Consider the following 16,637-nt stretch of genomic DNA (forward strand, 5'->3'; position numbering starts at 1 on the left):
CGGCTGCCATCTGGATCAGTGGGCCAAAGTAATGCCATGGGTGGCTGGTAAAATGTTAGGCGTTCAGTCTGGAGAGAGCAGAAGAGAAGCAGGTCCTACCTTCTCAGCTAAGGCAGAAGAGTCCCCAGGATTGTTGCATTCTTAGGTTTGCTCAACGCCTGCAGCCTATTGCAGCAAAGCCCCCCGACCACCGAGAGCCATTTCACTCTGCTTAATGTTGCCAGTGAGATGTCCATGCGATGGCCACCAGTGGGGTTATGGGGCGGAGGCAGAGGGGTACTTGTGTTGGCAGATAACTTTTCGAGGTAGCTTATTTACAGACCTGTAGTGGCAGTCTATCACAACGGTGAGAACTTGGAATTTCTGTGGCAGCCTTGCTAAAGATGCACAGCCTGGACTCTAGACTCACTTGGAAATTTAGTAATTTAGATGTGACTGTCCAGAGATGACTCTTATTAATATTTCACCCAGCCCAAGATACCATGTGCCCTCTAAAATCATGGAAGCGGATTTAGCAGTAGTAAATCACCTGGTTTCCAGCTGGTTTGGGGTCCCATTCTGGTTTTTGTGGGTGTCTATCCAGGATGCATAAAGTTCTTTCTGCTATATGGACTGATTAGCTATTTTTAAGGCCTTCTTGGGTCCTATCCAGGGTTCTTAGCAGGGTGGTTTTCCTGTTCAAGCGATAAAGGCCCTGATCACACAAGACAGGGCCTTTCTGCATTGGTACTGAGACTGAACCTTCCTTCAAAGGGATCTGGTCCACCTGTTTAGTTCTGACCTTCTGGAAATAAGCACAGCAGAGGGCATTTCCGATTTCTTAAGATGGCACAGTGGTGTTTTCTCTTCCGCTTATATTGTTGCTCTGCTGATTTGTTCACTGGTTACTTGGATTTTATGTCTCAAAAGTCATGTGTATTTGTGTCGCTTTATTCTACCATAATCTGCTTAGAGGGCCCTTGGGCTAATAAATATGGAATAAAAGTTTAATAATAAATAATGATAAATTGCAGCACAATCCCATGCAAGTTTAGACAAAACAAAGGCCTACGCATCCCACGATTGCTCTCCATTTTATATTGCTAGCTGCATCGAAGCACCTTGGTGCAAAAAGCAGGGTATACATCACCGAGCAATTCCATAAGATGCCCTCAGTCATCACCTTTGTGCCTCTTTTTCCCCTCTTTCCTCGCTTTTCCTAGGTATCATGAGCTAGTAACAAAATACGGGAAGCTGGAGAAGTTGGCAGTGGTAGATTTACGGCCCCAGAGCAGTGCGAAAGTCGAAGTCCACTTCAAAGACCAGGTGGAGGAGATGACGATCCGCCTGGATCAGACAGTAGCGGAACTGAAGAAACAATTGAAAACATTGGTCCAGTTGCCCACCAGCAGCATGCTGGTCACCTACATGGACCACGAAGCTCCCTTCGGTCCTGAGGAGATGAAGTACAACTCACGGGCACTGCACTCTTACGGCATTCGGGATGGAGATAAAATCTATGTGGACTCCAAAGCCAAGTAGCCGCTCTAGCTTCAAGGGGCGTGCGGCCGTGCCCCAGGCACACCGCCGAAGAGCTTTCTGCAGGGGAATTTCATTTTGGTTCGTCAGTCGAAGTTTGGTTTTATAAGCATACCAGGTAACTTCTCCAGCCCAGGTTAGCAGGCCCAGATCCGTGAGATGAGCACCACGATCCAGCGCAGGTTGTTAGGATGGTTGGTTTTAACAGGAGGTGTGACGGACTTCAGGTGTCTGTGTGCATTTTTCCCCCCTTTGGTTTCTTCCCACTGCTCTGGTATATTAGCATGAAAGGCTTTCTTCAAAGCTTGGGGCGTTGCTAATACAGTCGCTCAGCCAGGGAATTCAGCCTTCAGACCATACATGAGGTACGTGTCAAAGCTTCTGTGTGGCTTTTGTTCACTCAGCAGTGGGACTCCAATTACAAATGGCTGCTCTGCCGCTCTCCTTTCACCTGGGTGGCCCGTCGCTTTGTTGCCTGGGGCTAATTTGGAAGGAAAATGTTCCATAAGCTGTGCTTTTCCCTGCTGCGCATATCCAGCGCCCTTCCAGATTAGCAGTAAACCAAAGGAGATAGCGATTCCCACGGAGGCACAGGCGGCCGCACGCACGCACGCACACCCGCACTTTGCAGCTCTCAGAGCAGAGCTTGCAGGGACCCCTGCTCAGTTGTGATCAGGTCGGTAACCTTTCTGGCTTCCAGGCTCTCCTGGGCAGCATAGGAGCCAGCTCAGTGCAGGAAGCTCTGGTGTTCGAAAGGTAGCACTTCAAATCGCAGGCCATTCCGTCGGCAGCCAAGAAAAACTATTTTACGACGGTTCCAAAGGTGACTGAAACAGCGATCAAGTTGCAAATGGCTCCCGTGACCCTGGTCATCTAGGCTGTGTGCTGAAGGATTCTGGCGCCCTCATATTCTGTGTCTGGGGTCTTTTTCTAATTTAATAGTGCATGTTATATTTTTAGGGTTGCCTTCTCCAAAGGAGCAAAGAGTGGCATACTTGTTCCCATCCCTGCCCCCTGTATTTTCTCCTGACAATCGCACAAGATATGGCTGGCTGAGTGGCTCAGGATCACCCTGGCAGACTTCCCGGCCAACTGGAAACCGGGTTTGCCCTGCTCCACCAGCTGCTGCACCCCAGTGGAAACCAGAGTCCCAGCTGCTAAAAATGCTCGCTCACACTTTTAAACCAACACAGGGAGGCAATAGAACGACCGGAGAAGGCTGACCTAGCTGCAGAAGGCTTGTCTTCTTCCTCACCAAAGGTGCATCAGGAACAATGAGTGTCAGGGAACCATAGCATGGGGGGAGAGGTTCTCTTTTATACCCTAATATTAATTGGGGAGGGAGGATGTGTTTCAGTTACCAGGTGTTTTGGAACCTACTATGGGTATAAATTGCTGCCCATGGTTCTTCCAGACTCTTTGCTCCTTCCGCCTCACCTCCTGAGTCACTTTATGCAACTGAACTCCATTTTTGCTTTTGAGAAATCCACTCACTGTCTCTCCCTTTAAGTTTACTTTATCCATCAGGCAGGGTTTTGGCTTAGCAGTGCCCATCTCTGCCCCACAGTCAGTTTGAACACTTAAAAACTGGAGAACTGTTGTTTTCACATGTACATTTAAAATAGGAGTTGTGGGGGGTGCCCTCCCCAGCAGGCTCTAGTTACCTATAAACTTTTGACCCCGGCATGTACCTTTTCTGCCCCGACATGTGAGGCTCCTTTCCCGTGATGCCTTAGTTTCCTCATGGGGATGGATATATGGAGTGAATTCGTGCACTTTCCTTCTCTTACTTCCTAACATCTGTAGTATGGAAAATCAGCTTTTTTATTCCCCGGAGAAGTCCTACCTGTACACTAAGGAGAGTGAGGGAGAGAGCACATACCATTCAAGGCAGTATCAAGTGAGGTCTCCCCCAGATTTGAATTGCTGCTTTCCTCTAGGTACCTTTAAAAGTGGGCTCAGTCCAGGCATTGTGTACGGAGCACAGTGGCCTGGTCCCTTCATTTCACTGACTCCAGTGAGAGATGTGGCGTCATTCCAGGGTGTTCTGCTGCAACGGCTCTGGGTTCTAAAAGCCATGGTGGCTCATGTCCTCACCAGTCTAGTTGGGTAGTGAAATGTTTTTTGCTACCCCGCAGTGGAGCTCCACACCAATGCATTTTCTGTGTGATGGTGTGTGTGTATATATATTGAAGCATAATGGGAAAATGGTCGTGTTAATAAGATATTTTATTATAAAGCAAAGTTTTATTGAAAGATAAGGTTGTGTAATATCAGACTATTCTGTCCTCTGCGGAACTACTGTATAAAGCACATCTGTGCTGAATCCATGGCCAGAAGACTGATTTGCGTGCAAAGGAACGGCAGAGTGGTACGTCTCACCTTTCTCCCCTCTCTAGCATTTAAGCAGTGGTAACAGACTTTTAATAAGATATTTGAACTGCTGGCTGGCTGTGTTCACTCTGCAAGCATCAGCATCTCAGAAGGAATTTCTCTTCGCGTTAAAAGTCTTTGACAAGAGTCCTTCTGAGGCCTGTGTGTGTGTTCTTAAGCAGGAGGGCCGCTGTCAGATCCAGAACATTGTGGGTAGCAAACCTAAGCCTGTAAAATCTCTACATATGAATTTTTAAAAATTGGAAATCTGCAGCTTGCATCGTTTATGCAAGGCAAAGTTTTACATATGTTTGCAGTATTCTTCTAGTCGCGGTGGAAAGGCAAGGGAGGCAGTTAGGCAGGGCCTGACCCTGACCTTAGTCACTGGATGCTTTACTCAGCCAACTCTCTGCCCTTCCATTAACCACACGCTTCCAAGTCCTCTTTCCATCTGTAAGAGCTGGAACCTTCCTCGGGAAACCAGACTCCAACCTCAGTATCATGTTGTGCATGCTTTCTCCCTTTGTGCAGGTTCTGCACAGCTCTAGGCAACTCCTGTCAGGATCAGGAGATGCAGGGATATTGTTAAAGATTTGTTGTTTAACTTGTTAGGCAATTGCAAGGCAGAAGTAACATAAGCAAGGAAGCAACACGCTACGGCTAGTAAAGCACCCCGCTCTGCAAAACTGCACCAACTAGCAACCCTGTTTTCTAACTTCAGATCTTGCACATGGCATTGACCAAACTTGCCTCCTTGCCCCTTTTCCCCTAAATATGCACCAAGAGAAGTTCTACTTCTTCCTGGAGGTCTGGCTGCAACTGTGTGATGTGCCACTGATGTTACAGTAGATTGTTTCTGGTTCTAATTCTGTAGCAGAAGCTGATTCTGGTCAACGGCGGTTAAAGAACACATGCCTAGAGTTTCATCTTTCCTGAACTGCAAAAGCACCACAGGCAGCCACGAGACCACAGGAGAGAGGCTGGGAAGATGAAAAGGGCTTGCCCAGGCCTGGTGTTGCTTGAAACAGAACTTGGGAGGGCGCCTTTGGACAATGCTCCTTTGGCCATAAAATGCAAGTCATCTTGACCGCCAGACCGGGTAACATGCGCTGACTTGGGTCCAATCGCCTAGCTAAACACACAGAGGTGGTGGTTTGTTTGGTGGCTGCACTCTGAACCTTGCTTCCAAGATGGCAGTTGATGCATAATTGTTATCCCCCCTGCCCTTCCTCAAAGTCAGCAGCTTCCTTTTCTGAGGCAAGCAGGCTTCTAGTCCTCAGCAGTGTTTGGTGCCCGCAAAAAGCTCCATGCTGTAAAGGTGGAATGGTTTCAGTCAGCAGAAGTTACCTTTACTGTTCACAGCTTAACCCAGGTGGCATTGTATGACTTAAGGTTGATAAAAAAGGTATTCCTATTCAGAGACAGGCCAACTCAGAGAATTTGCTTCAGATAGTTGTGTACTTACCTGCAACACTTTACTGAAGGTGTAGAATGTGGCTGCACAGGCTTCAAAATTTGGGGAGCTTCTTTCTGTGTCCCAAGCTATAGCAGACGGTTACTGACCTGTTGTGGCTCCTTGTGCCTGTAGTTATGAATGGCTTAAGGAGAGCTGTTGGTTTGCAGTACTGAGGGAAACCAGATTCTGTGCATGCCAGACCCAAATTTAGCATTCTGAATAAATTATGCAAATAGTTTAGCCTGCATCTAATTTGGTTTCTATCGTTAAACTGGGCAAAGGATTTTGATTCTCTACTACCACCCAATCCATTACCAGCTGCCTGCTTGCTCACCCTTCTCTGGCACAAAAGAAGCGAGTTAGTGGACAGAAATGGTCGACACGTTGCTTGCTGATGCACTGGCCTGTTGGCACGCTCTCCCTGGTAGGTGAGGAGCAGCAGCAGACCTGGGCAGGATGGGCACACATACGCACACCCCCTCTCAGGATGTCATGCCTAGGAGCCACCAAAAACATGGAGCCAGGATAGTCCAAGTCATCATCCTGCTTCCAAAGCCATTCTTGGTCATGGACTTGGAGCGTGTGGCTTGGAGGCTTGAAAGGGGGCCCAGTTTCTGAGAAAGTTGCCAGTTGATGTTATTTATGCATGAATTAAAGTGGTTGCTGCACACATTTGTTTGCTGGTGGGCTGGAATCAGTTTTCCTCTCCTTTAACTTAACATTGTCAGGATGAAGAGCTAAAAGTATTACTGTAATATATTCTGGAGGAGGTAGTTGCTGCAGCATCTCATAATATCCAGAAATACCAAGTAGGAAACCACTTTGTTGGTGGATTTTTCATAACTGACTAAAAGCACCAAACTGTGCAGTATAGTAGATATTTCCTAATATAGAGTAGGAATATGATGAGCATTCATTAGACTTCTAGCAGCAGGAGAGGTCTTATTTTTGTTTCAGTTACTGGCAGGACAAAATGGATGGCTACCTTTGAGAAGGCTAGGTCAGGCTTAGGAAGAAAAGCACATAGGATCTGCCTTAGCCTGAGTCAAGCCTTTGTTTCCTCTAGCCTTGCGTTTTTGACACTGGTGGCATCTACTTCTTTGCATCTTTGCATCTTCTCCGTGCAAAGCAGGTATGCTGTTGCTAAGGCCTTCCCCCTCCAGCAACCTAGATAGGCTCACTATGCAAAGCTTGAGAGTGGTTGCCTTAGAAAAGGGGTGAACAGAAGGTAGATCTGGACCTACTGAGAAATCTCAGCAAGGGTTCCTGGTTCTCGAGAGTAATTATGGAACAGTCTCCACCCTCTATCCTAAATTGTACTTGAAATAAAGCATGTGGAGACAAGGGGGTAGGTTTTTGTGTGGAAAGCTGGGGAGCTCAATATGGTTCTGGAATTCAGAGCAAATTCCTGAGCTCAGAATTCATTAATTCTAAGTGTGTGTTTCTTGCACCAAGCACCAGTTTGTGGCTTTGGGGGTTCTAATGAGAACAAAAAAGCAAAGCAGATCCTTTAAGCTTGTCCTCACTTGCCTTAGAATATTCAACCATTTGATTGAGCTTTTGTCTGCATGCCTGTCAGAGGATCCCCAAAGATAATGATGAATCGACCCTTTTGCAACAGGAATATTTTCCTCTTTAAACATGAAGGTCTATTTTTTTTCTTTGCATTTTTGTTTTTTAAAAAAACCTAAATATATCTGTGCTTCAAATCCACCTTGTTCTACATTGATTCCTGACTACTGTAATGCAGGGGAGGAGGGCTTAATCTCTCCGGGCTAAGAATCATTTGCTTGTATTGCAGTGTTCAAGAAGTTGCTTAGGGCAATTAGCTGGATCATTTCAATAAACTTTAGATTTTGAAAAAACGTGGGCCTGTTTTGTTCGAATGCTTCTTTTCCTTAGCTCTGTCTCTGCCACAAGCCATAGAATGGCTCTAGCTAGACATTTTAACTACTTGTATCGCTGTAGGTGCCATGGTCAGTGCGGTAGCGGGATTGTATTTATCTTAATTTAACCACATGTTTTGGATCAGGTGTTGCTCAGAATGTAAAAGATTTGGGAACCAAATCCATAAGGCACAAATCATGCCCATAAATTTATTTAAATGCCGTAGGAGCCATCGCCAAGCAACCATTTTGTCATCCAAACATCAGAGTCTTCAAGTATTTTGCACTCTGCAAACAAATAGAAAAAATTGAACTAAGAGAAGGGAAACGTCCATTGGTGGCAATGGAGAGCCAAGGCTCCAAGAGCTGGGTGGAGGGGACAGACCAGGGCCAAGTCCTAACCATACCCTTGCTCTGGGTGGATGAAAAATGTGTCTGGTTTGAGGGATGCTTTGCTTTTGTCTATTCAAACGCTTCTGCCTCATAGCTAAAGTTTGTGGCTGTTTTGTTTGTAGGTATAACAAATAGTCCAATTCACCCAGGTTGTTGAAAATATCTGAAATGGAGGCATTCCCGATTTTTTATCCATGTTCTGTTCCTTGAAATAGAGGGCATATACTGCTCCCCAGCACAGAGAACGGGTGCACCTGACAGAATATTTCTCTGTGCAATTCATTTCTCAAACGCTTGAAGCAGCCTCCAGCTCGAGGAAGAATGTAGTTCAGAAACTTCTGACAGAGTGAAACATGCATTTAAAAACAGGATATTCACAGAAGTATTCCCTCTCTTACATACTGGAAACCATCAGTGTGAGTTGGGAAGGATTATCCTGCAGCAGGTATATTTGCATACTACAAAATGTTCTTGTTTTAAATTCATATGGAAAACAGGTTTGCTGTCCGTGTTATGTTTTGGTTTTACTTTGCTGTTAAAGATGCTTTCAGAGCTTCAAGCTAACCCTTTCTCCTTCCAGATTTCAGATGCTGGGTAGTATGTATATATCATGTAGCTTTTGCAGCTGGACAAGGAGAGAAATGCTTCTAGTTCTAGAACAGGTTTTGTCTGGGTTGGAACAGGCTTGTCCATCTTTGTCCCTGCTGGTTCGTTGTCTTCGGAGAAGAACGTTAAGCCTTCCTGCTGCCTCGTTTCTGACTGAAAAGAACGTCAGCAAAACAGACTTGCTAAAGAGGCCAACGTTCTGTGCGAAGAGTCAGGATCCCATTGTGTGGGCAGAGGATGTGAGCTTTGAATTGCAGTGCGAGAGTCCAAAGATCAACAAGAGATGCCTTCCAATCACCGCCAGGAAAAACCTTATCTGTTGATTTTCTTCTGACGCACTCATTAAAAGTATAGCAGCTCCCTTCTTTGCTGAAAGGTGGCAATCCTACAGTTTTGGAAGAGGGATTCTCCACAGTACTGTGCCACTACTCAGGAGCAAGAGGCAGGCTGGTCATTGGGGAGCACCAGGACTTGGACGCAACCACTTGCAGCAAGATACCAATCCACAGACTTGAGACACCAGGCCAATTGGCATAAAAATATAATTTGCCCTGTGTTAATTAACCAGCTGGAGAATTTTGCTGTGGATACAACTGAATTATTCCAGTGGGGCATACCTGGTTTCCTCCCATTCTGACAGGTCAAATTCTCAGTTTCTTTCAGAAACTAAGTGAGTACGTACAACTTGGAAGGGGCATGCGGCTCGGAAGACAAACCAGCACAAAGGGAGCTGCCAGCTTCTCAACCCTCCAGGCACTGTTCCTGTAACACCAGCTGAATCTACATACACAGTACTGAATGCTTGCATATCTCCACACTATGAGAAACTGCAGAACAAGGTGTGGAGGCTGCTTTATCTCCTGATATGCTGGCAACTTCCGTTCTGTCTTGGTGCCTTCCTATGGAAGGCTTGCAGGCCAGATTGGGGTGCCCAGCAGACCACATTTGGACTGTGGGTTGCAGCTTTTACATCCTTGTCTCAAACCCATGAGAATTTCTCAGGTAGCCCTGCCAGTTGCATCCCCCTGCCAGGGTGGGGAGGAGGGGGGTGTTCTGCATTGCTTGTTGTTTTGCCATAGATTAAGTGGCAGGATATGAATTTGGTAAGGGCCAATTCTACACCAATTGCTTGAACATCTATTTTAATATTAAATGAACCAGAGAAATTGTGAGTGCAAAGGTCCACGTTTGTGAGCCTGTTTAATTCCTATGTCGCTTAATGCTAATTCTGTAACACTATATAGACCCTCTTTCAGTAACACAAAGAAGGAAAGGTTGCTTTTTTTCCCCTTTTGTAGGCTTTTCCCCCCCTAAGTGAAAAGTGATTCTGATCAAAACAGCCACATACCTAGTTCCTTGTTGCACTGACATTTCCCTTCTGAATCTCCTGGATGGTTTAACTTTTCGGAAAGAGAAAGAGAAGGGATCGCTTGAGCTTACCAGCCCTGTCCTTTTTTTCCTTTTCTTTTTTTGGTGCATTTGATTAGCCACCTTATTAGTAAACACTAGCAAAGAAAAGTGGATTTATTTTTCTCAACTGAAGCTCAGCACTGCTGCATAAGGAAAACTGTTCTCTTCTGTTTTTCAATTGAAAGACCAAAAGAAGTTTTGAGGAACATCTTTCATATAATTGGCAAGAAGATATTGGCATGTGTATTTCATTGACATAATTTCCTCCAGGGGTTCTTCAAGTTTTGGTTTTAAATTTCAGGTTTAATTTTGCTCTTCCTTGCCACAAACCAGGTTGGTAATTACTTTTCATTTATTGATAGATTTACCTAGATGTTGCATTTCTCTTCCTTTCCTTTGCTTGCTTTCTTTTAACTCTTCTCTTTAGCACTTCCTTTGGGACAGTTCTTTGTAGTTTGCTTTGCAATGATAGCATTTCATTGATGATTGGTGGAATATACAGCTGGTTGGCTTGCTAATTCTTTTTGTCTGGCATTTATGACTCCACCAAAAAAAGGACCTAAAATGATTTCTATCCCTTCAGTAAGGCAGAAATATGTTCGGGATAATGGGAGCTCAGAATTTATTTGCTAGTTGGACTTGGAATAGCATGTTGCACTTGCTATTATCAGTGTCGACTCCCGGTTATATATAGATAAATGTTGAAATTTCAGCCTACTATCTGACACACTTATCATGCATGCATTAAACTTACATAGAATGTGCCTATAAATAATTAGATACTTCTTTTATATTTTATAATTTTATATCTTATAATTAGATATTTCTGTCTTACACCTAAGTTTTAGTAAAATGAATCTGTACAAACCTGAAGAGGCGTTAGTACATGTGTGTGTACACACACACACACACACACACACACACACACACGTGTGGGAAGTGAAGATTAGACAAGGATACCCATAGAGTTAAGGAATTTCAGCAAATATGATTGATGGCTGTATATTGCAGGAAAAAGACAGCGGAGGTATCTGGGGAGTCGTGTATGTTACAAATGCAGTAGATTGGATATGTAGAATCCATAGACACAGCTCACCCTGCTGATTGTCCTACCTTGAAGAAAGTCCAGTCCCAGCCACGTCCTGCTGAAATCAAGCGAATGCAATGCAATTTAAATTAATCATCGGGGACTGGCTCCATTGCTTTCTGTTGTTCATAACTTATCCTGCACCTATGCATGTTTTTATGGACGTAAGGCTGGTAGTATTTTATTTATTTATTTATTTATTTATTTATTTATTTATTTATTTATTAAAAAACCATTTTTATGCCGCCCCATTCGCCGAAGCCTCGGGGCGGCTTACAACAATAAATTCAGTATTCAGCAGGCATCAGCTCCATAGAAGTATAGCTACAATGAAGTGCGCCTGAATTTTGCAGTATTTAGAAAGTTAAACCAGGTAATGCTCTGCTAGGATTTTGTCTACCCATCTATTCACATTCATGTCTGTCAAGGAGATCCTCACAATATTTGCACTAAAGTCGACTCTGACTTAAAAGCCTTGTAGAATAAGATATTTTTATTGTAACCCATTTCATGGTAGTCCTGTGGCACGCCATCCCCTTGCCCTGGAATCAGACCCCCACACAATCCTTTTCAATAAAGGGTCAGCTTTACAAAATCCTGGGAACAGAGCCTTCCACTAGACTACATGGAGGAAAGTTTCTGAGCCTCTTAAATCAAACACCACCCATTTCCTGCCCAAGTGTGTTGGGCATAGAGACAAACTTTGTCCCTGATTTAATCAGAACAGAAAAATAATGAAACAGTGAGCTCTTTACCTTGAGAACTACTTTGTACTGGATTAATAATGTATAACGAATTCCACCAGGCAGGGAAGGAATTAAAATGCCCTCATAGGATTTATGTATTATTGATGCTGCTTCCTTTTTATCTCCGCTCCACCCCTGTGCCCACTCTTTCCTGCCAAACTCTACATAAAAATTGATATCTGTGTAATGCAAGAGATGGCCACCTATGTCAATGTTTGCACTTCCATTCTTGCAGTCAAGAATTGTTAAGTGTTCCCAACCAGATGATCCAGAAACAAGAAAAGAAGAAAAGAAAGGAAAGAGGAGTGGGGATGAGAAGAAGCAGGATTAGTTAAAAGAGCCCTTAAGTCTTCCAAAGATGAGAGCTCTCCATCCGCAGTACATAATCGGGTGTCATGTTGTTTTATAAGGAGAAGCTGATCAGCCAGAAATCTTGTCGTGTGGATATCACGGAGGAATTGTTTGGGGTTATTAGGGGGTGGAGTATTTCCCTGAGCTATTTTCTTATTAAATCCTATGAAAGGCTGACATTAGAAAGACTCTCTCATCCAAGATCTTAATCCTCCTGTGTCTGTCCCAATGACTACAACTGTGCATATTACTTTTCTCAAAAAATGGTGGTACCATTCACTGCTACTTAATTAAGAGGCTTTGCATTTGTGTGCACAGATGAAGAGTTTTAATTTTCAAAAATTCTTCCAGTCTGGACTAATCAAACACTTTTAAGGCAATCTTGACATAACCTTCAAAGTGGCATTTACATAGGAGACCATATTCCTCCTGGATGGCTCTATTGGTTACACTGTTTGTTTTTTTCTTCTGCTAGGATGAATTATCCATCATTCTTTAGAAGCTGGGTGGCCTTTTCCTTCTTCATGGTACAACAGCAAGGTTAGTATTTCAGCTTTTGAGTGTCGGGATACTGATACTCGCATTCATAACAGAAATCCATTTGATCAAAGGTGGGATGCAGAAGAACCAGTCTCCTATAGGTAATGGCTTCTCATTCTGCTGATGGCTTGCCAGGTATCTATGCAAAGGCCACAAGTAGGCCATATATGCAGCAAGACCCTCCTGCTGACATTCCCCCATTGGCATTGCAGATGGCAATGCAGTGTGTTCCCCAAACGGACTACCGGGTTCGACTGTCTCTAAAAATGGAGGCAGCACCTAGCCAGCGGACCAGTAGCCATTGGCAGCCATAGTACCTCTGAATCTATCTAGCCCTCTTCCAAGCCATCGAGTTGGTTGCTTTCCAGCAATATCTGGGGAGCATGAGTTGTCCGCCACTGTCCAGCAGTGGGAAGGTTGTTTTCCTGTAGGGTGATCTGACAGCGTGGGAGAGTGTGTGTGAATGAGGCCGCCGTGTTGGGCAAGGTCAGTGGTGTGGATCTTCTCATCTAAGCACCCCCAGCAAGCAGACAGGTAGGATGAGGCATTTTCGTGCAAGCAACCCTGCTCTCCCAGTTCTGGCGTTCACAGGCATTCCACACTGTGTGGACGCATTCCATGGGGAAGCAATGCCCACAGCACATGTGAGGGGCACCACATTTAGGCTGGAAGTGTGTGCCACTGAGATCCATGGGAGCAAGATATCTGTGTGCCTGCTTAATCACAACAGTTGTAATTGTAGCAACAGGCAGTCCTTTGTTGCCTCCAACCACGAGCCTTCCCGGGCACCATTGCTTTCACGGCCTCTCCTGCAAACCAAGCTCATGTATAAAGGTTTTGTGCCACGGTGTCCTTCAGTTGGATGTACAGGCAGTAAAGTTATGGAAGTTGCTTCTAAGGGAAGCTAATTTCAGTGTTCTGTTTTACCATTTTATTTTATTTTAGGCTTTGGGCAAATACAGTTCCATTTAAGAGATCCTAGGGCTTCACTGAACTATGGTTTTGTGTGCAGATGTCATTGACTTCTTTGGGGGTTTTGAGTTTTATTGACGTCTTTTGGAGTTCAATATTGTTAAGTTTCTTTTTGGGGAAGTTGATGTACTTCCAATTTGTAGGGATCCAAAAACAGGACAGATACTTTAATGATAAACAGGCAGTTAGTTTCCTTGAATATCAGAGTGGTTTGGGGGAATATTGGAAAAATCGCTTTTCCAAATGGTTATCCAGTTGGAAAGTTTTTAAAGTGTCTGTTTTATCACAGTTTCCACTCATCTGCCGCCGACTTTTAACTACCCTGAATAATTTTGTACAGATAAGAGGAATCATTGGAGTGCCTTGCAGTGAACCATTTGAAGGCGTTCTTATTATATTTGAAGTATGATGAGCTTGCACCTGCAAGCATATAGCTCACAGACAAAGCTTAAAACTGCCTACTGAGAAATGCTGGGCTGAATTCCATGCCTGAAAAAGAAAATGCTCAACAATCCAACATGAAATAGCTGAGCTGTAATTGCCCAGCTTCTGCATCATGGCTGTGCGATGATCTTGCCAAATGGCTTGACAAAAGAATGGTTGTTTGTAGCCCTTGACGTTGGCCGTATCCATATGCAGGACTATCTTGGTTTTGTGATTGGTTTTGCCACGTGCCCATCTCTTCAGTTTAGGGCAAGCTTATAAAAACACTGAGTATTTGGGACAATGTATTTCACACAAACTTTCATCCGGTTAATTATTGGGTTCCCACAATGCAACAACCCATCCTCAGGGCAGGGTAAGTAATGTATGAGGGTTGTCATTGAAACATGGGTTGTTGTTTTGGGCTAACAAACCATGGTTTGTTCACCACACACAAACCAACATTCATGAGGCAACAACAAACCTTGGATTCTCTTCATGAGCTTTTTGGAAGATCTGTTAGCATGGCTCAGTTTCCTCAGCATGGCTCAAGATCACCCCATGCTCAACTCGCACTCAGCCCTGAGACTGGGTCCTCATGTTGCAGGTACCCAGTCGTAATGGGCACGTGTTGTTTGTGTTAGGGGTGCAAGGAACCGATACCACGAAAGCGCAGAATGATATGGCAGTGAGGGGGTAGAGGGATGCTCTGCTTTAAGTGCTATGGGTTGGGGGATGGATTTTGGGGGGCCCCTTGGAGGACTAGAACAGAAACAACCTGATTATCCACTCTCTTCATTTTTGAAGCCTTGCCCTTCTTCGAAAAGTGCATCCGTCCACACCCTGCCATTTGATCTTCACTACACCCCTGTAAGTGAATTTTGGTTCACTTGTGAGGCTCGTGGCTGAGTGGGGATTTGAACCCAGGCCAGGACCAGTTCCAGTCCCTCTGGTCATCGCGCCACAGTGGCATGGGGCACAGATTGCTGGCAGGGCTGCCAGTAGAGACTTCTGGGCACCGTCCACAATGTTTATTCAGCCTGCCCCTCTTCCAGCATGTGTGCGTGCACGCTCACCTGGATGTTAAGGCAGTCATCATCCCGGAAGCCTGCAGTCCTCGGAGACATTAGTCTTTGGACATCATTCACTCTTTGGATGAAGACATATGGAAACCTGCTATAACTCCCACCAGCTCCGTCTCCTCCGTGCTGTATAAACAACAAGGACGAAAGATGAAGCCCTGCATTTTAACCTCCTCTTGGCAGCTGACTAGGAGGAGGGAAATCTAGGTGCAGGCATCCTGTAGCTTCCCTTATCTGCTGCCCCATCCTTTGGCTGAAGGCCAGTGTTGTACTAGAACTGTAGCTTTCAGAGAAGCAACACTGGCATTTTCTTATTAGCAAAGACACTGACATTCTCTTTCTCACGCACGCGTGCGTGCACACACACACACACACACACACACACACACACACAGAGAGAGAGAGAGAGAGAGAGAGAGAGAGAGTTCCTGGTTCTTGCTGAGCTAGCTGCAATCTTCACAGTCCCTGGGAGAAAATGAATATTTTGGGGGTGGTCTGCATTAGCTTTGCAACCTGAATTGTTAGAGCAGCACAGTTGCCTGGCTTTTTGGCCTCTCCTGGGCAGGCATGGAGACCAGAATCATTATGGTGCTGCAACCCATGCCTGCACTCCCAATTTAGCCGAAGACGTTTTGATGCTTCCAGTAAACACCTTGCAGCTCACTCCCTCTGCCTTGCCCAATTGATGTGTGGCACCCTCCACCAAGAAGCCTTCCTCAGCAAGCCCGCCCACCCCAGTGAAACCGCTGTGCAGGAGAACAGCGTTAGAGCAGCTGGAAAAATAGTTCCTTGTGTGTTAAGTGCTGTATCAATTCACGGAAAGGAAGGAGGCCATTTGTATTTTCCACCTTCAAACCAAAATGCACAAGAGCGTGTTTGTTCAGTCTGTGGTGGAGGATCATTTGTCTTTGTGCTTGTTTGCTTTTTAACTCAAGAATCTACATGAAGATGCAAAAGAGCAGAGCGATTTTTGAGGAGGGGGAATCACAGCTTCTCCTGGGGGAAAATCATGGGGCAGAAGCATTTGCTGCTGCCCTTCCAACATCTGCAGGATGAACTTGGGGAGATCTGCAGCCAGAATCTGCAAACCAGTCCGGGCCCTTCCCATGCAGACTTTCCAAGAGTAAGGGCCACTGAAGTCAATGTGATTGATTTGTAAGTAAGGGTGTTGGAGGTAATCTGAGTGGATTATCTGGACGGAGCAGTGCTTTAGTAGCGTGTTGTTTCTGGAGCGGCAGGAGAGTGAAGACACCCAGGAAGCCACTGCAAGCTTCCTTTTTTCAAAGGGGAAGAGAGGAGCAGTAGGTGGCATTGGTAATTCAGTGGGGGCACAATCTCTGCATTGCTGCTGGACTCTTCCCCTTCCCCACTCAAGTGCCACAAGTTGAGCTCACGCTGATAATTATCCCAAGGGAATGATTTTGCATATTAAAAATGATGTGACGGGTCTCAAGAAACACAGGCTAAATTGGCAGAAATAGCACAAGGGAGAAGGGTTGGGGTGAGCATCACATGACATGCTGGAGAGTCAGACGTTACAATGCCAGAAAAAATGCTGGGTGCAGCTTGCCCCCTGGTTTTGTGGGGTGTAAAAGCTGAGATGCCACAGGAAGCACCGGGAACTTGCAAACTGCTCCTGTTAGAGCAGAGGCTGGAGTCTTGGAGCTGCACTGGGTGATTTATTCGGTTTCTGAACAACGCAGCCTCAACCAATGACCCAGGCAACGAGTCACCTCCTTCCCATGTGCTTCCAAAATGGATTTGTCTAGTCTGCCATCCGAAACTTGTGAGAAG

The 16,637-nt window shown here is 45.2% G+C and overlaps 1 protein-coding gene across 9 annotated transcripts in view; it reads left to right on the forward strand.

Moving 5' to 3' along the window:
- The window catches only part of LOC123028025 (tubulin-specific chaperone cofactor E-like protein), a 94,337-nt gene that overhangs the window by 21,902 nt on the left and 55,798 nt on the right, over positions 1–16,637 (forward strand). For 6 of the 9 annotated variants that reach the window (XM_044439452.1, XM_044439453.1, XM_044439456.1 and 3 more), the window contains exon 9: positions 1,203–7,212. In XM_044439452.1, coding sequence (XP_044295387.1) covers positions 1,203–1,521 — 319 coding nt within the window. In that variant the 3' untranslated portion in view covers positions 1,522–7,212. Of the gene's footprint in view, positions 1–1,202; positions 9,976–12,301; positions 12,367–16,637 lie in introns of those variants that run through there. The other 3 variants (XM_044439450.1, XM_044439449.1, XM_044439458.1) reach the window with 3 other exon arrangements.

The sequence above is a fragment of the Varanus komodoensis genome, unplaced genomic scaffold (assembly GCF_004798865.1).
Source record: "Varanus komodoensis strain SLA01 unplaced genomic scaffold, ASM479886v1 scaffold35, whole genome shotgun sequence".
In the NCBI taxonomy this organism is placed as follows: Eukaryota; Metazoa; Chordata; class Lepidosauria; order Squamata; family Varanidae; genus Varanus; species Varanus komodoensis.